This window comes from Vicugna pacos, chromosome 34, assembly GCF_048564905.1.
Source record: "Vicugna pacos chromosome 34, VicPac4, whole genome shotgun sequence".
NCBI lineage: Eukaryota > Metazoa > Chordata > Mammalia > Artiodactyla > Camelidae > Vicugna > Vicugna pacos.
In genome coordinates, this window is record NC_133020.1 from 5,454,274 (window position 1) to 5,482,214 (window position 27,941).

Sequence of the window (27,941 nt, forward strand, 5' to 3'; positions counted from 1 at the left end):
AAGATCCAAAGGAATAAATTCCAAGTGATAGAATTTCACTTGACTGGCTGCTGCCGGATATTTATTTGGGAAGAAGTCTTTTTAGCTCACAGATGATCTATAAAGACCTTCCTAAGCTTGAGAGTCCATGATGCTAAGCTTCTGTGTTATGTAGGCAGCCTCCTCTCCCAACTCACTTGTCTGGCCAGACTACTCTTATTGGCTATTTAAAGACATTTATTGAGATGATCATGCGACTTTTGTCCTTTCTTTTGTTGATGTGGTGTATCATATTGATTGATTTGCATATGTTGAACCATCCTTGTGTCCCTTGGATGAATCCAACTTGATTATGGTGTATGATCTTTATGTGCTGTTGGATTCTGTTCGCTAATCTCCTGGTGGGAGTGTAGTTTGATGCAGTCACTTTGGAAAACAGTATGGAGATTCCTCAAAAAACTAAAAATAGACTTACCATATGATCCAGCAATCCCACTCCTGGGCATATATCCAGGGGGAGCTCTAATTCAAAAAGACACATAGACCCCAATGTTCATAGCAGCACTATATACAATAAATAGCCAACACATGGAAACAACCTAAATGCCCATCAACAGATGACTGGACAAAGAAGTTGTGATGTATTTATACAATGGAATACTACTCAGCCATAAAAAAGAATAAAATGCCATTTGCAGCAACATGGATAGACATGGAGATTGTCATTCTAAGTGAAGTAAGCCAGAAAGAGAAAGAAAAATACCATATAATAGCACTCATATGTGGAATCTTAAAGAAAAGAAAAAGAAAAAGAAAAAGGAGACACTAATGAACTCATTACAAAACAGAAACAGACTGGCAGACATAGTAAATAATCTTATGGTTACTGGGGGAAAGGGAATGGGAAGGAATAAATTTGGGAGTTTGAAATTTGCAAATGTTAACCACCATATACAAAAATAGATTAAAAAAAACAAATTTCTTCTGTATAGCACGGGGAACTGTATTCAATATCTTGTAATAACCTTTAATGAAAAAGAATATGAAAACGAATATATGTATGTATATGCATGACTGGGACATTGTGCTGTATACCAGAAATTGACACATTGTAACTGACTGTACTTCAATTAAAAAAAAATGGGAAAAGTTAAAAAAAAAAGACATTTAAATTCTCTCCTCTCAGGATATGAGGATGTTTTTGCCCTTCAAATATTTTTGTCTTCAGTTCACAGACTTCCATGGCCTCAGTGCAGATCCCTGTGAAATAGGTATCCTGATCTGTGAGAATTTTTGCAGAAGACTTAAAGAAGGCTCTTAGCCAGGAGAGTTCATGCCTGCCCTTTGAGGAGTGGCTCACTCAGTGCTTAAGGACTGCAGGCCAGGCCTCTGGCTATGGTTCATTTGCATATGGAGGCGTGGCTAGTTGATTTTGGGGTGGAGCATTTACGATGCTGCCCACTGCTCCTCTGCTTCCTCTTTCCCCCTCCTTTTCCCGATTTCACTCCCTTCTCCCCACCCCTCCCCCTTCCTTCCCTTTCCCTTCCCTTCCCTCTCCCTTCCCTCCCCTCCCCCTCTTTCTCCTCTGGTCCTCCCTCTCCATCCCCTTTCCTTCGCTTCTTCCTGCATCCTTCATCTTCTGTAGGTAACTGCATTCATTTCTTTGCTTAAAGGAAAACTGCTCATCTTCCTCTCTCTCAAATTGTTGTAAGATTAGTGAGAACAACCAAGGAGTAGTTTGGGCATCACGAGAAGCTTGGTGTGATTCCAGAAGTGTGGTTTGCTAACTTTTTGCATTTCCTTCTTTCCTATATCCCTAAGCTCCCTTATAATGTCTAGAAAGTGAAGTGTACCTTTTTCTGATGGATAAACCTATTTCATGCTTGCTGATTAGAAATACCTGTTATGGGGGTCAAACCACCTGGGGAGAGTTTGCCAGACCCCTGTCTTCATTGAACTCTGAACTTTGGTCTCTGCAGAAGATGCATAAATCAAAGATGACAGGAGCTAGCAGGTGCTGCCCGGCTGTGTGGGGTCTAGCAGATAACAATCCTGCTTCCGTCTAGGAACCCTGGCGGTTCCTCTGCCCGTCCACGCGTCAGTGGGGCTACCAATTTGTGTGTCATTTACAGAGGATACCAGAAGGAAACTGCAAGGGTTTTCTGATCTAAGGAAAATGATTTCACAATCTTGGGCTGGGGCTTCAAGTGAGTGTTTTGGATGATCAGGTGTACTATTTCATTGTCATAGCAGCCTTTAAAGAGATGCTGGTCTTTGCAAATGGACTGCTTTCAGTTGCCTGTAAGCGTCCCTTTCCTCCTCTGTTTCCTTCCAGCTTCCTGTGATGGTGCAAGCATAATCTTTCTCTCTCATTTTCAAATTTAATTTGGTTTAATAAATACGTGTAGGTCACTATGGTTATGCACCTTATTACAAAGCTTACATTACATTTACTGTGTCACATTTTGGTTTTCCTATACACCAAAATTCTTCCATGGGACATTGGAGCTTGGGGAAGTTCAAGTGAAAATACATAATCATCTGTCTTGAGTTGTTTCCTGCTTAAAATGGTAGGGGTGTACTGGAAACGTTGACTGAGTTTCACATCTTCATGAGGGCTTCTATTTGTCCATCCCATTTTGTTTCACTTTATGTGCCTTTGTGGTACGTTCTCGGGTCTCATGCAACAAGCCGATGGAAATGCTGCTGTTCATTCCCCTTCGCTCCAGGTTAACGTCCCAGTGGTGTTTTGGGAGTTAGGCAGGAACTCTGCCCCACTGCCGTGCCTACTCTTTAATTTATGAAATCTAGATGCTTCGACACACTGTTTCGTCTCTGGGTTTAAGTGTGGAATGGTCAAAATTACTACTGTGAAAATAGGTTTAATGCCGGAGAAGGGACCACACCCACTGTGACACTGGTGCTTGGATAACTTGCCCAGTTCAAGCCACCCCCTGGGAGCATGTCCCTGTGGAGAATCATTACTTCAGAGGCTGTCAGGCCTGACTTGCTCTTTCTGGATGATGTGAACTAGACATTGGTATAATCCAATGAAGAAATAAATGCAGATTTAAACCTTATCTCCCAACTAATTGGAGAGTTTAGTAAGAAATCCAATAAAAGGTAAAAACCTTGTACCTTCTCAACAGAGAGATGGAGATCTTCCAACTTCAAAGAAGAAACGCCAGGCAGGGGAGAAGATCATGTACACTTTGGTCTCAGTCCCACATGGAAATGACATCGCATCCCTTTTTGAACTGGATGCCACAACTCTTCAGAGAGCAGACTGCCTGGTTCCAAGGTAATGTAATTTTTGTGATGTCAAGAGAGCAAGCATAAGTGAAGAACAAGAGTGTGAAAAATAGTGCTTCTTTTGTGAGTAGATTGATGTAGTTTGAAAATTTCGTAAGAATCATTTTTCTTATCACTCGTTTGGCTCATGGTTCCTAAAATGAAAAATAATCTAGAAGCATTTTTCATCAATACTTACAGCATTTATTTTTATTATGTCAAATTCCAGATTCATTCATTTGTTCACTCGTCCATTTGTTCATTCATTTAGTCATTCAGTTAACAGATCCTTATTGAACATCAGTTACATTCCAGGCATTGCCCTTGGCAGTGGGAAGACAATCGTGAGCAAACTGGTGATGGACTTAAATTCACATGGGAGAGAGAAGCAATAAACAAACACACAGAAATATAAGGGCAGATAATAAAAATGCTTTGAAGGAAAACTGAAGAGTATGGAGAGTTCTATTATTAGGTATGAGGCCTCTCTGATTTAGGACATTTGAGGGAAAATCTGAATGAGATGAAGGATCGAGTCCTCTCCATCTGGGAGAAGTGTTTCAGGCAGCAGGAGCAGGAAATGGGAAAATCTTAGACATTTACTAGGTGGACCAGCGAAGAGACCAGCTGGACCTGAGCGAGGGAGGGGGCGGGGGGCTGCTAATGAGGTCGCAGGAACTTAATATAAGAGAGTCCTTCACATTCTTTTGCCTGGATTTGATTATTTTGATTTAAGATTTTTTTGCCTTTGGCTGTCTAGCTTCCGACAGTAGCACTACGGTGCAGTCTGTGGATACGCTGAGGAGATTTGCACATACTGTTAGGTTTAGTGGGATGGCTCCAAATGTCCTTGAACCAGTATTATTGGCCTTGGCCTTGGGCAGATGGCAGTGCTTAGGCTGAAGGTACCTGCTCCAAATGCAGACATTCTTGTGTGGGTGACTTTCGGGGAAGGTGACAAGTTGCTGTGCTAACACTGCCGAGAAGCACTGGGCTTCCCGCGCTGTTCTCATTCATGAGAAATGTTACTGAATCTTGGCCTCACATGAGCCATCTCTCACTTTTCCTCTCATTCTTCTGTTCTGCCAATAGAAGCCTGTGAAAAGAGATCCCCTCTGAAGGTTGTACCCAATGCAGGTGTCTGACATTTTCTTCTGAGGACTGCATCTTAACGCATCCTTACTGTGACTATTCATTTTAGATTTTAACTCAGGAAAATAGAGTCCTTCTTGAACTCTATGCAAGAAAGTTTCCATAAGGAGATGATGGAAAGACTTCACTATAAAGTGTGTAGACGTAAGACAAGCCCCTGAGCCTTGCTTTACGTGGAAGGGGACATGCATTACTGTGCAGACTGCTGAAGCCCTTCTCTGTGTGGATCAGAATTTTGTGTTAACATAGATTCATTTGTCATTAATTGTTTTAAAGCTAACACTAATTAACACTTAATAATAATTGTGATTTTAACTCTGGAGCACTTGCTGTGTGCTAAGCACTATGTCAAGTGCTTTGTAAATATCTTACTTAATTCTTGCGGTAACTCTTACCGAGCAGGAGCTAAAGACTCGGAGCGGTGCTTTTCCGGTTAGCTCTAAGTTGGAATCAGCTGGGCAGCATTGCGCCCTCTCTACGCTCTGCCTGCACCAAGACCAGTGAAATCAGTCTTGAGTCGGATGCAGGCTTTACTTTTTAAAATTATTACCCAAGTGAGTCCAGTGAAGGGTCAAATACCCCTCAAACTTTACTCTGTATAGTCATTGCTCCTCAAACTTTAATGTGCACTGAATCACCTCGGGATCTGAGGACAATGCAGATTCCCATCCGTTTGGTCTATGGTGGGGTCTGAGTGCTGCATTTCTAACAGGCTCTCTGGGGATGTTGATGCTCCTGGTTTGCGGACTGGATTTTAAGTATCAAGGGCTTAGAGCAGTGGTCCCCAGCCTTGGCTGCACATTGGAACATCAGGGGGTCTTTAAAAACATACAGACGCCTCCCCTTGTCCCAGATGTTCTGATTTCAGTGGTGTGTAGTACAGCCTGGCCAATAGGATTGTCAGAGCTTTCCAGATGATTCTAATGTGCAGTCGAGTCTGGGAACCCCTCACCTAATTAACCAATTAGGTTAATTGGCCCATGTCAAGCTCATGCTATGGAATTTGATCTTGGACTGTGTGAACTCAAGAGTCTGGACTTTGAACTACGAGGCTACAATGCCTTCATATTTTAGACATTCAGATTGTATCAAGATTTTAACAACCAGATTTATGTGGTGTAGGTCCTAAAGGGTTATGCATTTCCAAAATTCTTGGAAATTGCAAATTATTATGCTCAAGTCTAGATCTTTTAGCTTGGAACCCAGTAACCTAGGTTGAGTAAATAAGCAATTATTGAACAAGAGCAGGGTAAGAATCGGGAGAGCGACCTCAGAGCTGAGTATGCGGTGACCCCGCTTTCCAGATGCTTAAAGTACAGTGGGGAGGATAACTGAGTGCAGGTGACATCTCCTGTGTGATTCCACGCAGAAGATGGTAAGTGGAAACACAGGTATTGCACAATTTCTGACTCTTTGGATGAGGTTTGGACCTTTGCCGTTTTAGATTTTGGAAACTCAGCCTGTATTTTATCTCCTTTGCTGAATGAGCAGAACCATGAGGTTGAATGAACCTCTCTCCCTGAAGCCCTGCGTGTTTTATTTGAGTTTCTCTTTTGGCTGTCATGCTTCCTGCCTCATGTTTTATGATTGATTTTATGTCTCATCTTTCCTACTGAACTCTCAGCGACTTGAAGGCAGACAACTTGCTGCAATGTTTTTCTTTTAATAGACACTTGACCCATTTTGTTAAAGAAATGATGATAAGAGAAGATTCACTAAAAATGGTAATATTTGAGTTGGATGAAGCTTTAGCTGTCCTTTTTTTCATGCACCCGCTCACAGTTCACCTGCAGTTGATTCTTACTATTCCTGGTACATGAATTAGCAAATACTGAGCCATTGCTCCTAGCGGAAATACAGGGTTAGGTTCCTGAGAGCCTCTGGTCACAACATTTTTGTCAATTAATCAGTATGCAACCTTGTTTTATATGTGTTTTTGTTTCAAGACATCTTATCTAATATATATGGTTAGTTCATTAACACTGAACTCACGGCCAGCAGCACTGTAAGTCATGCCTGAGTGAAGCTTGTCTAACATGAGTATTTTTCCCTAGATGCCCATCACAGCCTTGCTCTTAGGAACCCAAACAGCACTTCAACCCTATGCTTGGGGGCTGTTTTCTTTCTTTCTTTTTGTTGATGTGAAAACTTTTTTTTGCTCGGGGGCTGTTTTAAACAATGAAGTCACCAACAGTAAGTGAAAAACATGGCACTAAATAGACCATGAAGTGGGCACTGGTTGACGGTCTGAGAGCAGAAACAAGGAGGCAGAGCATCGCCTTGTTCAGCCTCACGGGGAATGTGAGTGGTGGGGGAAGCAAATTTTTTGCCACTCTGTGCATGTCTGAGAAGGACTGCAGAGTGCCCCGCGTGTTGATTTGGGGGTTACAGATACATTTTTGTGAGTAGGCGAATTCATGAGTAGGGTATCTGCAAATAATGGGGACTGACTGTACTGTGTACTTTTACATGCAGATGGTCAAACCTCATAAGGTACTACGATCAGACAGCAGTTTTAACTGAGGTGGTCACACAGCCAGGGGTTCTTATGCATCAGAATTGCCTGGAGAGGCTGGTGAAGTGCCCACTGTTGGGCCTCACCTTCAGAGTTTCCGATTTAGTGGACTGGGACTGGCATTTCTACCAAGGTCTCTGGTGAAGCTGCTGTTGATTGTCCAGGGACCACATTTTGAGAGCCAGCAAGCTAGATGATAATACTGCATGCTTTGAAATAGTCTGCAGTTCAGAGTTTTTCCTTAAACCAGACTGATCTACACTTGATTCAGTTGCTAGTCTAAAATATGTTTGTATTCATATGCATGAAACTGTTAAATATGTTAATATGTGAGTTGTGCTGTTTTTTATGTTATTTTGCTTTTAGGAACTCGTATGTTCGGTTAAGGCATTTGTGTACCAACACGTGGGTCACCAGTACCAGCATCCCCATAGACACAGATGAAGAGAGGCCTGTTATGTTGAAGGTAAATGTTGCTGAGAATGGTTTAATTTTCTGCCAAATGGTGTGTGAAGAGGATTAGGGGGTGACTGACATGTTCTTACAATCCAGCTTTACCCATATTAGAGATGATTGCAATTAATTTCATCAGGGACTCATGGCTGCCAGTTGCTTTAGGGAGCTGAACCACATGGCTTGGCTGCAGCAGGGCTGGGATTCAGGAAGATGCAGCAAAGAGGCTAAAAGATGGGGAGGAGCAGGTAGAAAGGGAAGAAGATTCCAGGAGGGCAGTTTCTCTACCGTGTTGAAATTGTAGCAAAGGGCAAGTGAGAACAAGGCAGGAAGTGGACCTGGGAACTCTGCGTCCCCACAGTCTTTCCCAGTGGATGATGCCCGGAGGAATTACTGTGTTTGGATTATCTACCCCTGTTTTATTTCCTAAACAGTACTGAGAAGTGTTAGGGCTTGAAGAATATCGCGTAGTTACAGAAAAACAAACTAATCGTAATGGAAAACCGCATTGCAGATTGGAACTTGCCAAACGAAAGAAGATAAAGAGGCCTTTGCCATCGTGTCTGTCCCGCTGTCTGAGGTCCGAGACCTAGACTTCGCCAATGACGCGAATAAAGTGCTAGCGACCACAGTCAAAAAGCTGGAAAACGGCACGATAACTCAGAACGAAAGGAGGTTAGTAACTTTCTACAGTGGCTCTTAAATCATCGAGACTCAGTCGTCAGCTCTTGCGGTAGACGTCAGGTGGGCGGACGCCTCGAAGCGGGTATGTAGGTTGGTCTCCTTAGCGGCACACCTGCTTCCGGATGAGAGGGTCACGGCGACTGAAGGAAAAGGGCGACATGCAAATCTGGTGGAATATGTGCTTTTTTCCATTTTAGCTTGGCTGCAATACAGTTGACTTTAGTTACTTCTGATCTTTCCTTTTAAATGTTTCATAAGAGATACCTTTTGCTGCACTTGATTTGATATTTGGAGTAAAAGGTTCTAAAGAGGTTTTATGTCTTTCTGTTCTTATTTGTTCAAGATACTTTTCTCTGCTCAGGTAGCACAAAACAACACATCTGTAATACCAGAAAACGCCCTGCAAAGCGTGGCTGTCTGCCCTGTAACTCCCTCAGGAAAACTGCATTGTTGGTTCTTCAAGTCTGGTTTTGGAAATAAGTGAAAGAGGGAATGATTCTGATAGCTGTCAATCATTTCATGTTGGTACCCTGTCAGGCACTGTAGATATATTTCTCCAGTCCTTCAGGCAGCCCTGAGATGGGCATTATTCCCATTTTACATAAAGGAGAATTGAAGGGTTAAGCAGACTAGGTAACGTCAAGCAGAAAGTGGTTGACTTACTCCTGTGTGGTTTTAAAGTCCACACGCCGGAGCACAAGCATTCTCTGTATGTCTCCACTTCATGATCTGCTACATGCCTTTACGTTTGAACAAGAAAGGGCTATTTACCAATTTCCTAGGCATTTATACGTGGGAACTCTCATTCACAGCTGGTGAGATGATAACTGGTATAAGCACTTTGGGACAAGATCTGACAGTAACTTGCAAAGTTAAAGAGCCAGTCACTCCACACGTAAGTGGAATCATGTAGGGTTTGTCCTGGGACTTGCTTGTTTTACTTATGATAATGTCCCTCAGGTTCACTGTGTTTCACATGGGACAGGATTTCCTTATTGTTTAAAGGTTGAATAATATTCTCTTGTACGTATATATTGCACTTTCTTTATCCATCCATCCATCCCTCCATCGATGGACATTTAGGTTGTTTCCATGTTTGTCTATTATTAATAAAGTTGCAAAAATAATCTAACTCATAGAAACAGAATAGCATGGTAGTTGCCAGGGGCTGAGGGAAGAGGGAATGAGGAGTTGCTGTTTAATGGGTATAAAGTTTCATTTATGCAGGATTAATATGTTCTAGAGACATGCTGTACAACCTTGTGCCTTTAGTTAACAATACTGTATTATACACATAAAAATGTAAGATGGTAGATCTCATAAGTTTTTTCAATCTTTTTTATTGAAATATAGTTGACTTACAATACCATAAGTGTTCTTAATGCACACACACGCATGCATACACACACATGCAGAAGCAAATACTCCATGACTTACCGATTCCATTCCTTGGCTAAACGTGCTTGAACATCTGTCCAAGATAAGCTTTTACACCAGGACACATGCTTAAGAATGTTCAGCCTTATTCTCAATAACCCCGAACTGAAAACCGTTGCATGTCCATCACCAGCTGAATAGGTAAGTCCAATTTTGATCTAGATCATACAGTGGAATACAATATAGCCATGAAAATACATGACCCATGCATGTGTAACTACATGGATAAGCCTAATAAACTTTAGATTTAGACTGAGTAAGAACTAGACACTGTAATAGTATTTGTAAAGTTCAAAATCGAGCAAAACTAAACTCTTTTCATGGGGTTTAAGAAATTGGCAGAACTATAAAGAAATGCAAGGAAATAATCGTCACAAGAATCAGGATGATGTTTTCAGAGGGGAGGGATGGCAGGAGGCTGTCTCAGCGTCCCATTTCCTACTCTGCATGGTGGCTTTATGGGCTTCACGTAAGTTTTCCAGAACCAAAAAAAAAAATGTATGTTTTATGAACTTTCAGATCTAACTCACAGTACAAAGGAGCAAAAAATCCAGCTTGCTTCCTTCCAGCCCTATTAATAGAAACACATCATAAATATGCAAACACGTGGAACAGTTACTTCTCAGCCTCCTCTGTTCTTAGCTCTGTTTTGCCTGTAACGCACCGGCATTTGAAAACAACTGTTGAGTGTGCAGTGTACCTCCAACCTTGCTGGGGGAGATGAATAAAGGCCACAGGCTGAAACAGCTGCTCCCCCCTTCTGGACTACAGGTAGTTCAGTACCAGAGCTAAATTATGACAGGCAGTGGAATCCCCTGTGCAGATACAACTTTTTTTCCTATTATTTATCTATTAGCTTTTCTTTTGATGACTGTTTCTTTGTCATTGTCACATATGCACATAAAATGTCTCCCTTGCAAAGTATTAAGATGTTCCTTGAAGAGAAGGACAAGTGACGATTAAGGTTACGAGCCCGCCGCCATTGCCGACTGTAATTCTTTCTCAGTTACTGCCGGAGAGATTCGTTTAACTTCTTGGGACAATTCTTTAGAAGGCGGTAGACCAGGACTGACCAGGAATCATACATTTTTATTTCTGCTCTGATGTTTCAGAGTGGAACACATCATAGAAAAATGAAGACCTTTCCTGAGAAATAGGAAGTTGCAATTACTGATCTTAATTTAGTAATTTCAGAAAAGCCACCTTCCATCAAAACACGTTCAAAGCTGCCCCTCCACACAGGAGAGCTTACCGGCCTCGTTGAATGTGTTTGTATTATTTTCTTGGCTGTGGAATTTGATACAAAATTCTTTCTGAAAAAATCTCATGGCCCTGACTTTTCCCCTCTCTGGGGAATGAAATTATTTTTAGAGATTCTTTTACTCAAAACCACGAAGAATGACACAAAATCAGAGGGAAAGTGTTAGAATATTGAAGATCTGTCTCGGAATGCCTGCATTGTCCTCATCCTGTCTCTCCCTCTTAGCTCCCCTTTTACTCACCCCAGGAGCGGACTCTGGAGGCATCGCTCCTGCCTTGTATGCGCCAAGATCCTCAGTCTCAGATATCCTTTTAGTGGGATTTTCTGATATTCTTCCGTATAGCTGCATCAACAAAACAGAGAGTGTTGGGAACATGCTGGGGAGGGAGAGCCGGGAGAAAGGGGCTGGGTTAGTGGCTGTTCAGAGCTGGAGGAGGTGACCCGTGCGCTTGTAAAACAGACTTTCTGCACCATGTTTTACCACTGAGGGTACAGAAGACAAGTGGGGCTTCCTCTGCCGCGTTTATAGTTCAACATCCATTTATTTCCAGTATCATTGAACTCCTGGGACATGCCAGTCACTGGGCCATGCAGCCGGTGTGCATTCGATGGCAATGCAGTGGCGAACAGCCCAGACTCTGGTCATGTCTTCCTGCAGTTTCCAGGCTTGGGAACTGGTTTGAAATCCCCGGACAGGAGCTCAGGGTCTAGAGGAAGGGTCACCCAACATGTGGTCACCGGGTCAGATGTCCTTCTGACTGAAAGTCAATTTCTTTCTGTAACAACATCATTTCCCCTTGAACTTTATTTGCCTGATATTGCTACCTTGACACCAGCCCGCTTTTGTTTAGCGTTTGTCACTTTTTTGGTATCCATTTATTTCAGGTTCCCTGGTCATTTTGCTTTGTTAGCGTCTCTTGTGAGCAGCAGAGAGCTCGATTTAAAAAAAATCTGATCTGATAGTCTACTTGAATTTGCTAAAATTTAATTACTTTGCACTTGATCAATAATGTGTTTGGGCGGCTTTCATACCTCTGGGTATCTTATTTTGTTATTTTCTTTCTTTGGTGTAACTTTTTTTCTTTTCCCTCCACTTCCTTCTTGCTTTCTGTTAGATTGATGGAGTTTATATTTTCTCCCCTTTTTCCTTTTCTTCCCCTGGTTTAGAAGCTATAGATCATATTTCTCTTCTTCAGCAATTGCCCTTATGTTCTTGTCATATATTTTAACTACATACTCTTTTCTTACAAAGATATTAAATATTTCTTTCTTTCTCTCATGGGAGAAAAATACCCTCAAATGCTTTAATTAGATATTTCTACCTCTAATCTTTTTTTAGAATAGTTGTCTAGAACCATAGTTCTCTGTTTATTCTTTAAATTACTTGTGTGAATTATGCTGTATCACATTTTTTTAAACTGAAAACTCAGTTCCTAAAAAATTGTTTTTCAGTTATTAATTATATTTCTTAATGTATTTTACCTCTTGTTCTGCTTGCTTTTACTCCTTGCATCTTGCTTCTCTCTGGATTTACTTTTCTTCCTGCCTGGGATCATAAAAAAAAAAAATTCATCTAGAAAATGATAAAGCTCAGGCAGAGGAAGGAGGAAGAAGAAGGCTCAGGGAGGAAGGGGTCTTAAGACACTTTAGATCCTAGGTGCAACTGAAGTTCACGTAATAGTTAAAATAATAACTGAAATGTAGAATTAAACGTGAACATTAGTGTCTGATTTTAGAATATTGTAATTTTTATAGATCAGGTAATATTTTCAGGACAGTTTAGAGCATCTGATTGCTTATTCTTGTCTCTTTGCAGGTAATTTAAATTTTTCCTATTCTGGACAGAGAGAAATTGAAATGTGGTGACGATTAAGAAATATAGTTTAAGTCAATAGTCAAAAAAAAAAAAGAATTTGAGTTTAAGAATTTAGACGTTTAGCTGTTCTCCCTTAAGGCAGAAATACTCTTCTTTGCTGATCAGTCGTGGAAAAACATCTGTTGGTAGGCGTTATCCTATCCACACATCTGTTGCTGGGGCATACGTGGTTTTATTTCATAATAATCTTTGCAAATACTTGATTAGAGGTGGAGGTGGGAGTGGGGGTTGGAGGAACTGGAGAAGGGATGCTCTTTGTAAAGATTTAGGTAAATATTAACTGCAGTAGGTATTTTGTTGATTAAAGGATTTCAATGATTCAGTGCTTTCAGTTTTGCAGTGTTTCAGTTCTTCAGTGTTTATTAAAAAATATTTCCAAAATTAAACACACCATGAAGTTGCCTTTTCATTTTTTGGTAGATTTGTAACCAAATTATTGGAAGACCTCATCTTCTTTGTTGCTGATGTACTTAACAACGGACAGGAGGTTCTGGATGTGGTTATCACGAAGCCAAACCGAGAACGTCAGAAATTAATGAGGGAACAAAACATATTGGCACAGGTGAATGTTTCCGTGTACTAAATTTTCATATTTTATCTGAGTTGTGGTATCAGCAAAGTCCTTGTATTAGTTGTCTATTGCTGTGTAACAAGTTAGCCCTAAACTTAGCATTTGAAAACAGCAGGTACTTAAAGTGCCTTTGGATTAGGAATCTGGGTGGTTTAGGTGGGAAGTTCTTGCTCAGGGTGTTTCACAGGCTATAGTCAAGATGTTGGCTGGGTTGCAGTCATCGCAAGGCTGGAATGGGAGAAGATTCACTTCCCAGCTCCCTGGCCTGGGCCTTTCCACAGGGCTGCCTCAACGCCTGGAGCTTACTATCCTTAGAAGTGAGGGATCTAAGAGAGAACAAGAGAGGGCACTCAGATGGAGGCCACAGTCTTTTTGTAACTTAATCTTAGGAGTAGCATCTCATCAGTTCTACTGTATTCTGTTAGTTAGAAGTGAGTCAATAATCCAGCCCACAGTCAAGGAGACAGGATTTCATAAGAGTGTGAATTCCAGGAGGCAGAGTTCATTGGGCCCCATCTGGAAGACAGTCTACCAATGACCTCTAAAGACCCTCCATGGTCAGACTATCTCCAGAAAATGTGCCGGAATAATACTGTAGGAAGAATTTCCAGGGAAACTTGGAAACTGCCAGCTCCATCTGCTTTCTACTTCTTCCCCTTTCTTCCCAAGGAAAATGGGACAGTCAGTTCATCAGCTCACAGGTGCTCTATACAGTATTCTGGGTTTTTCCCCTGAAAGTCTAGAGCTGCTCCTTTATACTGTGTCTTCCCAAAATTGTTCATAACATGCCAGTAAATTAATTCACTTCCTAATAATATACACATATGGACATGCCTACTTTTATGCATTCTTTTTATTCTCTTAATTACTATATAAAGTAATGGGCTTCTGCATTAATTGTGGACTGAAAGAAGATACTTAAAAAATAAAAATTATGTTATTAATACCAATGTTCTTATGGAGCTGGGAAAGGAAAACAGTAGATATATTGTCCATTAATATTCTATTGCTGATTGTCTGAGTATATAAAATCAACCATTTTCTCAAAGAAAATAAAGGTTGCAAATCTTATGAGACAAAGTCTTTCCTGACATTAGCATTGCTTTTGTATAAAACATTTGATTTCAAGGACTTTTAGGACCTTGAATGATTTATTCATATTATTTCAACCAACATATGTCAAACATTTTATTTCAATGTGATAAATACAAAATTCAAGGTTTTGTGAATATAGAATTATTGAAGAAACTCTAATTCATCTTATGCTTCATGAACTATGAAGGAGCAGTTCCCTCCATTTGGCTCTCGTGTGTGAATCCTCATGCCTTGGTCTAGGTGCTTTGTCATAAGCATCCTATGAGCTCATCTCCAGGTGATCCTACCTGCTGTCTTTCTGCCTAAAAGAGTTATGTTCCTCAGTACTTTTGACATACTTCCCAAATGCTAATCTTCTTACAAGAAGAATCTGAGTCACTGGGTGTCAGCAGCTGCCCATCTGGCCCCCTACTTGTTTTGAATGATGGTACATTCATTGATTTGGCCACATCTTTATGTACAGGGACAATGAATTAACTCTTTAATGAAGAGGTTTAGAAGCAATATTTGAAGACAGGTTTTTTGTGTTTTTCTGTCAGTGTCAGATGAAAAATAAATGTTTTCCTTATATTACTATTTTTTTATTGACATATAGTCCGTTCACAATGTTGTCAGTTTCTGGTGTACAGTACAATATTGTTGTCATACACATGCATGCATATATTCCTTTTCATATTCTTTGCCAACATAGGCCTCCGCGAGACATTGAATACAGATCCCCCTGTGCTATATAGCAGAAACCCGTTGTCCATCCGTTTTATACGTTGTCAAAATCAAATTTTATATATTGTCAAAATCAAACTATATTTTAATTTATCTGCATATTTCATGTAAAGTGGTACAATGTAACATCATTACATTTTTTTCCTTTAATAAAATATAATTTCTAGACAAAATTAAGCATTTTATTTAGATAATGTTTTTGTCATTCAATTTAGGGAACCCTTTTAGCAGTATTTTTCTGTTCCTTAATATATTGGCCTTATATCCTACATCTTTCTTTTTAACTTTAATTCTACTCAAATATTACAAAAGTGTTTTTGAGTCAGTGTGCTTGTTTGTTAAAAAAAAAATCAAAACTTTGCAAAACATGCCCCTCCATTCATCAGAATAAGTGGATTTCTTGTTTTCTTTGTGTGTGTGTGTGTGTGTGTTGTTTTCCTGATAGGTATTTGGGATTCTTAAAGCACCCTTTAAGGAGAAAGCGGGAGAAGGCTCAATGCTGAGGCTTGAAGATCTGGGAGATCAAAGATACGCTCCCTACAAGTACATGCTGAGGCTGTGCTACCGTGTGCTGAGACACTCGCAGCAGGACTACCGGAAAAACCAGGTTGGGGGAGCGCTCATTTTTACCTCTGTTTAGCATTTACAGGATGGGCAAGTTTCCGTGGTCACTGTTCTGAAACATACAGAAGAGGAAAGGGAAATTCTGCTTTGCAGTGAAATGTGTTATGTTGGCAACACACAAAAATGACCTGTAAATGTCCTTGGGCAGACATCTGTATGTATTCTTCCACGTAAAACTAGAATCATTGGATGAGGATGTCTTAAGTCCTTCTGTGTGTGTGGTATTAGCTCCCGCTGGGCAGGAGGTGTGCAGGATATATTATGTAAAGAGGAAGGAGGCCTTTCTTGGCATTTCTAGGAACACATGAGGTACCACATCATCATGTGTAGGCCAGAGAGGTTATTTTCTCGTGGAAAAGGTACGATGTGTGCATCTGAAATGTAAGGTGGAGGCGTAGGGCGTACATGAGTTCTAAAACTTCTTCTTTCCAATGGAAAATGCTGTCATTGGAAAGATTTTCCCCAACTTCACTGCATTCCTTTAAGGTGGCAAGATATCATAGGTAGAGCTGTTCTTGTTTTATTGGAAGAAAAATTAAATTCCAGAATGTTAAAGGACAGACCTTTATGTGCTCAGAGGACCAGCGTCGAGAGCCCCTAATACCAGGGCCCACGTTATTCAGGGGGGCCCAGCAGTGGGGGCAGGGCTAATGGTCACTCAGTGTTCTCTGCGTGGCCTCACTCATCCTCTTGGAGGCCACCACTCCACACAACATGCTCAGTATTCTACAAGAGAGGTTGAATTAACTGAGAAAACCGACAGGTCTACAGAGTTTACCTGGTGCCCTCAGGCCCACCGGGTCCCCCAGTGCACATGTCCTCGACTGTGCTCAGCCTTTGCAGGGTCCCATGGGTCTGCTTCCTACGGCAGAGTCCTGTGCTTCAGCACCAGATCTCCTTGGGGGCTGGCTGTTCTGCTGGTCTCTAGATGCAACCATGTGCAGGCAGGTGTGTCCACGGCAGCACATCTTTTTTTTTTTCCCCATAACATTTTTAATTAAAATGTCTGTTGCAATAACTGTAGATTTACATGTAGTCATAAGAAATAATACAGAGTGTGTCTTTATACTTTATCCAGTTTCCTCTGATGGTAACAAGTTGCCAAATTATAGTATAATATTACAGCGAGGTAATTGACATGGCTGCAATACACGATCTTACTCACATTTCCCTAGGTTTACTGATACACATTTGTTTGCATGAATACATGTGTATGAAGTGCTATACAATTTTATCATCTGTGTAGGTTTATGTATCTGCTACCAGAGTCAAGATACTGAATATTCCAGCAATTCAAGGATCCCCCTCACGCAGCCCCTTTAAACCACATCCACCTCCTTCCTGCCCTACCCCACCGCCAGCCCCAGGTCCCTTCCCCAAGGTAGCACGTCTTAACTGGTGTCCTTTCTCATCCCCTCAAGGTCTGGCACAAAGTTCTTTCTCACTCCTCTCTGTCCAAGTTGGGGACTCACATGCCTGGTGTGCTCAGGGGTGTGTGTGGTCTCTCCTATGAAAACACTCTTCCTTCTGACAAGTAGACACACTCACACGCACACACGCACACACGTATGTTCCTCCTCGATAATTTCTCCTCTCTTTTGCTCTCAGTTCGCCCCACCTAGGCACATCACTTCTCCGGGTAAATGTTTATTCACTTTGGGGGACCCGCTTTCTGGTTTCTTTAGAGCATGTGATGGTCGGTGGGCAACTCCTCTCTTTGAGGATGTCTCCCCACGAGGTAGAGCATTGAACTTACAAGAGAATAAAGCATCTCCAACATTCACTGAGGGGTAGATCGTATTTTCCTTCACATTCTCTGCCTGCTCCCATCGAATCTCACTGAGAGTCGAGAAATGTTTTTATCATTTCTGTTGTGTTAAGAATGCTTTGTGTTTAATGAACTTATCTACGGAACAGAAACAGACTCACAGCCATAGAGAACAAACTTATGGTTACCAGGCGTTAAAGGGCATGGGAAGGGATAAATTGGGAATTTGAAACTTGCACCTCTTGGGGAGTGATGGAAATGTTAGCTATCTTGATTGTGGTAGTGGTACCATGGGTGTACACATCTATCAATATTCATCAAAGTGTACATCTGCAATATGTGTAGTTTACTGTACAGGAACCAAACCACAATAAAGGTGTTAAAAGAGAGAGAATGCTTTGTGCTAACACAATGTAGATTTTTGATGTTTCTAGATCATGATTTTTATATAAAAGCAGAAAGACTTTCTACTTTATCCTCACCTATGTTTTATAGAGTCCTAGTAGGGAATTCTTTGGTGATTTAGCGCTAACCTGAGACTTTAATGTTGAGCCTCTAACTACATTTGATTATTTAGCAACGTCTTGATCTATTAGCAAACACGTCTTGGAGGTTTTTACAACAGTGGTAAACATGTATAAATCAATACATATCTTTAAAAAGATACAATAACAGCAAACATTTACTTTACTTAACTGGCTACTGATAAACAAAGCCATCATTTTGAAGAAGGCCAACAAAATTGCTGCCTAAAGTATAATTAGGTTTTGTAACCAATATCAATTTCAAGCAATAGATAGATTCCAGTGAATTCTACTGAAGGCAAAACCGCTTTCTGATCAATAAATTCTCCCATCATAGAAACAGAGACAAATTCCCCAGGAGAAATCCCCAAGAAATTGAGGTGAAACTGCTGGACTGTGGAAGGGGTTAAGCTCACTGTGCTGTGGTTTCTGAGATGTGGGAAAGGGTTATGGTGGCTGGTATGTAGGAGAGCCAGTGTGGAGAGTGAGGAGCAGGTGGGATAAGGCGTGATCGAGGGTCCCCGGTGGCTTTCTCTGGCTTTTAGAATGGATGTTTCTGGTTTTCGCCGTGGCTCAGAGGACCCAGCTCTCCCACATCCTCTGTGGCTTTCTCCTCACTCCCTGCCCTCGCGCTGCAAGGGCCACCTCGTGTTTACATAGCTTACAAGGCTGAGTTCCACCACCCCACGGCCTTCGCCCTTGCTGTCCCCACTGCCTTGATGGCTTCTCTCCCCACAATTGCCTCCTCCTGATCATTTCCATCATTTTGTCATTTTCACCATTTCCATCCTAAGTCAAAGGTCACCTCTTTGGCGTTTACCCCATCTGAAGTTGCCACCTTTCCCCCACCCTCTGTTAGTTTCATTTCACTTACCAACGTGTAAAACGATCACGTTTATTTCCTCACTAGGGTGTAACCTCCATCAGAGCTTACCTGTCCTGTTTAGTGCCATATCCCTCATCTCTCAGACAGTGCCTGGAATGGCTTTCCAGAAATACCTATGGGACGAATGAATCTGATCAATATATCGATTAATCACAGATTTATCACATTATCGTTTGATAGCTTTTTTTAAATTGTTTGATAGTTTTTTTAAAGGCAAAAAGTGGTACGAAATTTTACTGTTATTTTAAAGAGAAGATTTAGTAGATCGTGGTGGTAATGTGTACAAAAACAAATCACCTCAGTTCACCTGGGATCTTCATGTAACAGTACAGAGCTCGTCCTTCATGAGCAAAACGTCAGAGGGTCACTTGTTTCTATAATTATGCCAAATTCATAGGTTATGACTTTTAGTATTAGAAGCGCCTGTTACCTGGTGAAATCCTTAGTTACTATGTCATAAAAAATGGTTATTGTAACTAGCTTTATTTTTATTTTTCTACCATATAGAAATGTAAGCACCAGTATTAAAAAGTAATTCTAGGCACATAATTTTCCTTTACAATTTAAATTTGGTATATGCTAATGTATTTTCATTTCTTTCCTTAAAAAATCCTGCTTATTGAGGAATTATTGGCTTCCTCTTCTTTTGAAAATAATTTTTAGCGAGTTTTCTGATATGAATAAATCAATCAACGTTGCCGACCCTAACAGAACGTGTTATTATTTCTAAGCTGTGTGGCAGTGCATTCTGACAGTCTTTCTTCTTTGCAGGAATATATTGCTAAGAATTTCTGTGTCATGCAGTCCCAGATTGGCTATGATATTTTGGCAGAAGATACCATCACAGCTTTGTTGCACAACAACAGAAAACTACTAGAGAAACACATCACAGCAAAAGAAATAGAAACATTTGTTAGTTTGCTCAGGAGAAACCGCGAGCCAAGGTTGGAAGTGGTTCTTGCAGCGTTTTTTTCTTGTGGGGATTGTGACGTTTTGCTTTATTTTTAGAACTTTTTTTTTTAAAAGTTAGGATTCTTCCATGGACAAGCGATGTTGGGCATATGGCTGTAGTAATTTCATATCATAAAGAATTCTTAACTTAGAGGAGAGCAAAACCCTTTATAAACAGATTTAAATGTAGTTGGCTTTTCACTCTGATAACTTAGGTTTTTCTAGTACTCTGTCGGTTTTCAAAATACATTCATGTACGTTGTTTTGTTTAAATCCTCGCACGTTCTCATGAACTGCACTGCTCGTGTAATATTATCCAGGTTTAGAGATGAGAAAGCAGAAGCCTGGAGGCTGACTTGCCCAAGAATATCTCAGTAGTCAGGGATACAAGAGGAGGTAAATGAAGGGTTTCTGACTCCAGGTCACGTTCCCTTTCTCTTGCATCATGCTGCCTGATCTGGGAGAAACGGAGGCAGAAAAGTCAAGCAGATGGACAAAGCTTTCTTAACTCACACAGCAAATAAGCGTTAGAAGGTAGTACAGGGCCGTGGACTTGACCAGGCCGCAGTCACTCGGGGTCAGCGTGTGCTGTACATCTGTTTTACTCAGTACGACATTGGCTTTGATCTGCCTCTGTTTTGCTGTTCAGTTCGGGGGTGGTCTCCCTTCAGGATAGATACATGATTTTCCAAACACAACAAGTCACAGCGCTGTGGGACGAGCATCAGAAATAAATAGAAGCAAACGTGTCATTTTCGAAAACAAGATTTGGTCTAAACACAAATCATTGGATGTTTTATTTGTTTCTAATGATGCAGCATATAAGCAACACATTAGAAAAATGTTGTATGGAAGTTAGATGAAGAATATGTCTAAAAAGCTACTTTCATTATATCCCAGAGTATATTTGAGGGGTTTTGGAGGATGCGTTTATAAGATGCTGTTTATTAATGTTCCATTTAATGTTTCCTCCCATCAGATTTTTGGATTATTTATCGGATCTGTGTGTGTCTAATACCACCGCGATCCCTGTAACTCAAGAACTCATCTGCAAATTTATGTTGAGCCCAGGCAACGCCGACATTCTCATTCAAACCAAGTAAGCCCAGATGATGGAGGCACCTTTTTTTGTGTGTGTGTGTGTGTTCATTCCTTGTAAGCATTACAGTTACTTATCATGCTTGTCAGTGAGCTGATTCTTAGTTTTATGTGTGTGTAATTTATTTCAAGGTTGGTCTCAATGCAGGGAGACAGCCCCATGGAGAGCGCCATCCTGTCAGATGACATTGAAGACGAGGAGGTCTGGCTCTACTGGATTGACAGCAACAAGGAGCCTCACGGCAAAGCTATCAGGCACCTTGCTCAAGAGGCCAAGGAAGGCACCAAAGCTGATTTGGAAGTTCTTACCTATTACAGGTGCAGTATTGTGGAGAATCGTAATCCTCAGTCTCACACATTCATTGAGAGATGACTCCCTGAAACCTGAAGCCCATTGTCTATGAAGAAGAAATTTAAGAAGTTGTGTCAGAACTAGGGTGGCTGAAATACTCAGTATTATTGAAATTATTTGCAATAAACATGCACATTTGTGTTCTCCACGTATTGCATTTGCAGTTTTCTGCTTTTTCCACTGGTTTGGAATTGCCGCGTGGCAAAGGGTTGTTTCCTTCTACTGCCTAGGGTGGGTGTAGGTGAGAGACACGTTGGGACCGAGGTAGTCCAGTTGCGAGGGAGGTGGAACTGGGGTTGGGGATGCTGCTCCGGCTGTCGAGGTGGCTTCAGAGAAAGTTGGCCAGTAGTTATGCAAATATTGCTTGTAATTGCAAGCAACTATGTGAAGACCTAGGGCTTCAGAGAAACATGTCTGTGGTTGTGAAGGTCAGCGGTGGCGCATGGCAGCGAAGTAACTGGTCAGCAGATTGGGAGCAAGAAGCTAGCTGGTGTTTTCAAGTCTAAGGCATGGACACCCAAGGCAGAAGCCCTCGGGCCAGGCGGGACCCACGTGACAGGAATCTTGAGAAAAGCAGAGAATTCTCTGTGTTCCCACAAGGTTTTTACAGCTACAGCTGCAAAGCCAACGGCCACTTCTTGATCTCAGGGGCTGATGAATCCAGGGGTACTGACGCCATTTGGATTGACCATGTTTGGTTTGGGAACCGAGGGGGTCTCTACTTGGAGTGCAGATTCCAGAGCCTGGAGTGGAGTGAGACTGGGCAAGGCAGAGAGAGATGGCTTTAGGTGAGCTCTTGTCCATAGCCTTCAGGCTTCGTGTATTTGTAATCCTAGGAAGCCGAGAACTGAGAGCCTAATGACACTCTCCACCAGACACATGTTGCTGGAACAAGTAAGAAAAGTTGCAACTGAATGAGCATAGAGATGACTCCATTTATGTGTTGTCATCTGCTCACTTAAGCCAGTACGCAAAGGGTTGACTACAGCATCACATACGTTCGGAAATACTGGTGTCATAAAAGTAGATGCTGACTGATACCACAATATTTACAGCCTTTATCCAGAAAAGACAAATAATGTAACGTGTTTAATATTGTTAAGGTACCAGCTGAACCTCTTCGCAAGGATGTGCTTGGATCGCCAGTATCTGGCCATAAACCAGATTTCTACGCAGCTCTCCGTTGATTTGATCCTGCGGTGTATGTCAGACGAGAGCCTGCCCTTTGAGCTCCGAGCATCTTTTTGTCGCCTCATGCTCCACATGCATGTTGACCGGGACCCCCAGGAGTCCGTGGTCCCTGTTCGCTACGCCAGGCTCTGGACGGAAATCCCCACAAAGATCACGATTCATGAGTACGTTTGGAAAAATTTCTCGAGGACTTCAAATTTGGCAGATGAACTCAAAATTGAATGTCTTCAATTCTGAAGTGAAATACAGGGAAAGGCATTGCTGTGTTCACACTCGGGTTGTTAATCTTCCAAATGCAAATAAGATCCTATTTTTGGAAAGTAAAATGATAACTCTTGAAAATAGAAACGTTATTCTGAAAACCAATCAACAGAAATCATATTAATGATGGGGTAACAATTTGGTAAGCCTTTAATATGGTGGACTCTGATTTAAGTTCTTTACATATATTAACTCATTTCAAAACAGCCGCACTTTACAGATGAGGACACAGCACCTAGAAAGGTTAATTAATTTACCCAAGCTTGGAAGTCAGGAGGTTAAAGTATATATGTGTTTTCCTATTTTTAAGTGATTACAATCAATTTAACTTGCTTTAAACTCTTTCTGTCTTCCCAGATATGATTCAATAACAGACTCTTCCAGAAATGATATGAAGAGGAAATTTGCACTGACCATGGAATTTGTTGAAGAATACTTGAAAGAGGTTGTAAATCAGCCTTTTCCGTTTGGAGATAAAGAAAAAAACAAACTGACATTTGAGGTAATTTTTACAATTAATTCATGCGGTTATTCAATTTTCCCCTGTCTAAAATTAGATACATTGAACACCAAAGATTTTTTTCTTAAGACTATTTAGGATGTTTTGGTAATTAGGTAGTTAAGTTCACGGAGGTGTGATTCCTTATGCCATTGATTAAAAGATACATTTAATGCTTTAATTATACCACAAAATACTTGATTTCTAATTATCTGTTACTTTTTTCTTTGATTTTTTAAAAAAGTTTCATTTATCTTGTATACTTTATTGCATTTAATAAACAAAGACAACTTGGTATATGTGTAGTATGTTCAGATACATTTTTTTCATCTTGATGAAGGTGATGCTTTTAGTCTCATTAAACTGAATTGAAATACCTCCAGTTACAATATCATTTGGGGGATATAGTGACAAAACTAAAGGGAAGATGCCATTGTATGATATCTGGTGTTTAGGTACCTACTGGTGTGTCACAGATTACATGCCAATTTAGCAGCCCAAGGCAGCAAGCATTTATTATCTCATGGTTACTGTGAGTCAGGAATCTGGGGGGGCTTATTTGTTTGGGGATTTGGGGCCAGGATCTCTCATGAGGCTGGAAGCAGACTATTGATTGAGGTGGCAGTCATCTGGAGCTAGACAGTCTGCCTCTGCTTCTGAGCTCACTTGCGTGGCTGTTGGTGGCTTTACTTCCTTGCTCCCTAGACGTCTCGTCCCCCTGCCACGTGGGCCTTTCCATTGGCTGCCGCAGTGTCCTTACGGTATGGTGCCCTGCTTCCCCCAGAGCAACCATTTGAAAAGGAGAGAGAGCCCAAGATGGAAGTTGCAATCTTCTATAACCCAGTCTTAGAAGTATCATGCCATCACTTCTGCTATGTCCTGTTGGTGACACAGACCAATCCTGGGGCGCTGTGGAAGGAGACCCTACATTGGGGTCATCTTGGAAGCTGGTTCTCACTCCTAGTATGTCCTGTAGATCCTAGAAGCCACAAAGTGACATGGGGAATGTATATTTCTAGACAAATTTCATGGATAATATCCATTTATTATTCAGTAATGTAACTATTTATTAAGTGGTATCCTACTGACTTAAATTTAAGTTAGTACTTAAATAAGAGGTAAATCATTCTAATGAAAACCTCTGTTAACTACTATGTTACAACTAAAGTCTTGTCTTCTTGCTTCCTCGCTGGCTGTTAACCAGACATCTCATCTTCTCGTCACTGGGCCTTTGATGGGGTTGATAAACTGGTCTTATTTGGATTTAATTCTAAACTTGAATCAATCAGTATTCAGTTGCTTTGGCAGGGATTTCAATTCCTATGTATTAAAGAATGAAATGCCTGCACTAACTCAGATAATAAAAAGTGAGTGTTTATTTCAGTTCCTAATGTTTTTCTTTTCCATCCTCTCACCCCTCCCCCCTTTTAAATTAAGGTGGTCCACTTGGCTCGGAATCTCATATACTTTGGATTTTACAGCTTCAGTGAATTATTAAGGCTAACGAGAACACTTCTGGCTATCCTGGATATTGTGCAGGTCCCCATGTCATCGTATTTTGAAAGATTAAGCAAATTTCAGGATGGAGGTAAGAACTTTTGAGAACAATTATAATCTTTTTGGTATTACTTTGCGGTGAGATTAAAAAAAACCCCAAATCTATAGAGAAGTGGTTGTTAATATGTTCCTGCTAACGTGTGTGTGCAAATGAGCAGTAATCCTATGCTAGGACTGAGTGACCATAGGCTGGATTTATAAACATGCTTCTCTGTTTTTTAATGAAAAGCTGTAAAAGACAACTTCATAAGATCAAGGAATTCCATCTTTAGCAGCTAATGTGATGGTCAGTCCACTAGTGAAAATATGTATTACAAAATAAAAACGTCTTAATATTTGTGATTACCATGGTATATGTCATGTGCTGGCTGTGCTTCCTAGCAGGGCTTAGAAAAATACAAATAACAGGCACACTCAGGGTCACACCGGAGAAGCAGTTGGTGCAAAGCTAGCACAGGAGATGGTATCGGAAAGTGACAAGAGAATGGGCTTTTGGGTCAGAGTGCCTGTATTCACATCCTGCCTTTACCATTTATTAGCTTAGGCAAGGCAGTTATCTTCTCTAAGAGTTCCTTTTCTCATCTAAGATATGATGATGATGGTAATAGTATTTTCCTCACAGTTTCCGTATGAGAAGTAAGTGAATATCTACAGCATATTCAAAGCACTTATAACAGTGCTGGTCTCATAACTCAATAAAAATTTTTGTTAGAAGATGATTGTCTTAGGTTGGATGCCCTGAGAATACCCTGTGGTATCGAATTATTTGCAGAATGTGTATGGAAGTGTGCATTTAGGATATGCATCTGTAAGGAAGTGAGGAAGGCAGGATGGGGCGGGCAGAGAAGCTGACCCATGGTGCAGGTGCAGCTGAGGTCTTCGCTGATCCTTTAGAGAGTTCTGGAGCTGGGATGGCCTTTCAGAGTTGCCACGAATTAAGGCAAGGGGACTGAGCTTTGTATCTTTGCAGTAGCCAGTTTTGACTACTGGCTTCATCATTGACGGTTTATGGAGCCTTGGGTAAGGCAGGTTCCCTTGGCCAAGGGTCACTCTTAGTGAGAAGGCAGCAGCAACTGAGGAAGTAGATGCCTCACTTCTGAAGAGGTGATATGCGTGTATCCACTACAGGATTGAACAAGGAAAGCCAGAAGTCTAATTTCAGGCATAAGGAGGGAATATCTGGCTAAAAATGATAACCAAAAGGTAGCTGAGATAAGACATTGTTGCTGCTCTAAATCTCAGTTCCCTCTGCCTCTTCCAAAAATCCATACAGAGCAATAGGAAGCAAATTAACCCCCACAAACCTCTCACCTTCAGCAGAACTAGAAGACAGAGGACAGTACAAACTTCAGTTAGTCTAAGTGGAAAAGTAACATTAGTGGTGCTGTCTTGCAAATTCCCTCTGCTAGCCTTTCTGGACAGTTAGTGGGTTCTGGAAAAGCCATGTGGAAGAGACAAGAAGAGACTGTGTGAAAACCACCACTTAGACAAGGAGAATCCAGGTAGGTAAGAGTGCGGAGTAAAAGGGACGGAACTTGAAAGTACCCAGGTGGTAGCCGTGGGGAGGCAGTGCTTCGAGGGGTGAACAAGGTTAGAAGCAGGCAAGAGGCACCCTTTGGCGTCTTGCTGGTGGAGAGAAAAAGAAGCAAGGTGGGGAAATCTAGACTACCACGAGAGAAAGGAAAACAAATAAAAAAGAAAACATAGCTCCTCCTCCACTGCCCCCCAACAAAAGCCGAACTTTAAAGAAACTGCACTTCACAACTCGAACAGGAGAGGGTGCTCTTGAACCAAAGATCGTGTAAACCAGCTCCTATTGTCCCCTTGTCCATGAAAGGCAGAGCTGTAATCAGTCTTCATCCAGACGAAAGGATACAATACAAGATCAAAACAGAAGGGAGAATCACAACATGTCAGCTGATGGGAATTTTTCTCTGAAAAGCAACCAGGGAAGAGAAGAAAATTGTAACATGATACTCCCAAGCAGAATTAAATATCTTCAAATATGAAGACATGAACGTATGAAAAAACACCTTGAATCATACATCCAAGAACTAAGGTTAGAGACGGACCCAAAAAATCAGTAAGGAATGAAATGAAAGTTGATTGGACTCAAGAAATAAATAAACTGAAACAGTGAACTTTATTATTCTTTTTAGAAATAACAGACTAAATTACAGGCTATCAAACGGAGAATAGATTTGAATGAAAGTGTAGTAAACACCCCTGAAGGGAGGCAGGAGAACAATGATGAGAATGGGAAGGATTTAAAGAAACAAGTAAAAAAAGTCAGAGAGAAAGTAGCTGAAACGGAAGAGAGGCAAAGAAGAGTCATCGAATGAATAATTGGAGTCCCTGAAAACAAAGCAGTGAAACCAAAAGAAGGAAAACGAAGCAGTGGAACAGAACGGAGATTTAAAACTCCAATCCAAGAAAACATTCTGGAAATAAAAGATAACCTGAATTCTACCTGGTGAAGTTGTGCAGAATGGTAATCTTCAAGACTTAAGACACAGCCTAATGAAACTCTTACATACAGATACACAGTACATAGCGATATATATTCAGAGAGAGTATTGAAGGGGACAGGGAGGAACTATGGAAACAAGTGGAGAAAAAAGGAAAGGAAAGATGCTTCCTGGCATGATGCTTTTACAATATCCAGTTTCCTTTACATCAAACCACCCTTTAAAAGTTGGAAATTGATCTTAACTTTTGGTCTTGGTGCTTATGATCTGCTTTCAGCATTTTTACCCCAAAGAGAAGTATTTTATTCCCCTGAAAATTTGCTAGTATCTTGTACGTACGCTCCACTGTCCTATGCATGTCTTCCCTCTGAGACACATTTTTTTTTAACTCTTTTCAGTATTTTATAATTCTCATGTTTTCTCATGAGCTCCATTCACCTCTGGTTACCTTGATTATTCTTTCAGTTATCTGAGAACCATTAATCAAATTATCCAATAAGAAATTATTGAACAACTGTTTCATGCCAGACACTATTTTTTTTTTTAACAATATAACATTTTTTATTGATTTATAATCATTTTACAATGTTGTGATGCCAGACACTATTCTAGTCACTGGGATAAGTGATGAACAACATTAAATCCTTAGCCACAGGGAGGACAGACAATAAATAAATAAATAAATACATAGGCAGAATGCCTCCCCACCCCCATTGGGGGAGATA

General features: G+C 40.9%; 1 protein-coding gene across 2 annotated transcripts in view; it reads left to right on the forward strand.

The window, feature by feature from the left end:
- The window catches only part of ITPR2 (inositol 1,4,5-trisphosphate receptor type 2), a 419,753-nt gene that overhangs the window by 112,042 nt on the left and 279,770 nt on the right, over nucleotides 1-27,941 (forward strand). For both annotated transcript variants that reach the window (XM_072954773.1, XM_072954774.1), the window contains 11 exons: nucleotides 3,129-3,280; nucleotides 7,304-7,403; nucleotides 7,905-8,065; nucleotides 13,069-13,210; nucleotides 15,483-15,644; nucleotides 19,611-19,783; nucleotides 20,770-20,889; nucleotides 21,021-21,206; nucleotides 22,344-22,595; nucleotides 23,050-23,194; nucleotides 24,629-24,779. In XM_072954773.1, coding sequence (XP_072810874.1) covers nucleotides 3,129-3,280; nucleotides 7,304-7,403; nucleotides 7,905-8,065; nucleotides 13,069-13,210; nucleotides 15,483-15,644; nucleotides 19,611-19,783; nucleotides 20,770-20,889; nucleotides 21,021-21,206; nucleotides 22,344-22,595; nucleotides 23,050-23,194; nucleotides 24,629-24,779 — 1,744 coding nt within the window. The remainder of the gene's footprint in view (nucleotides 1-3,128; nucleotides 3,281-7,303; nucleotides 7,404-7,904; nucleotides 8,066-13,068; nucleotides 13,211-15,482; nucleotides 15,645-19,610; nucleotides 19,784-20,769; nucleotides 20,890-21,020; nucleotides 21,207-22,343; nucleotides 22,596-23,049; nucleotides 23,195-24,628; nucleotides 24,780-27,941) is intronic.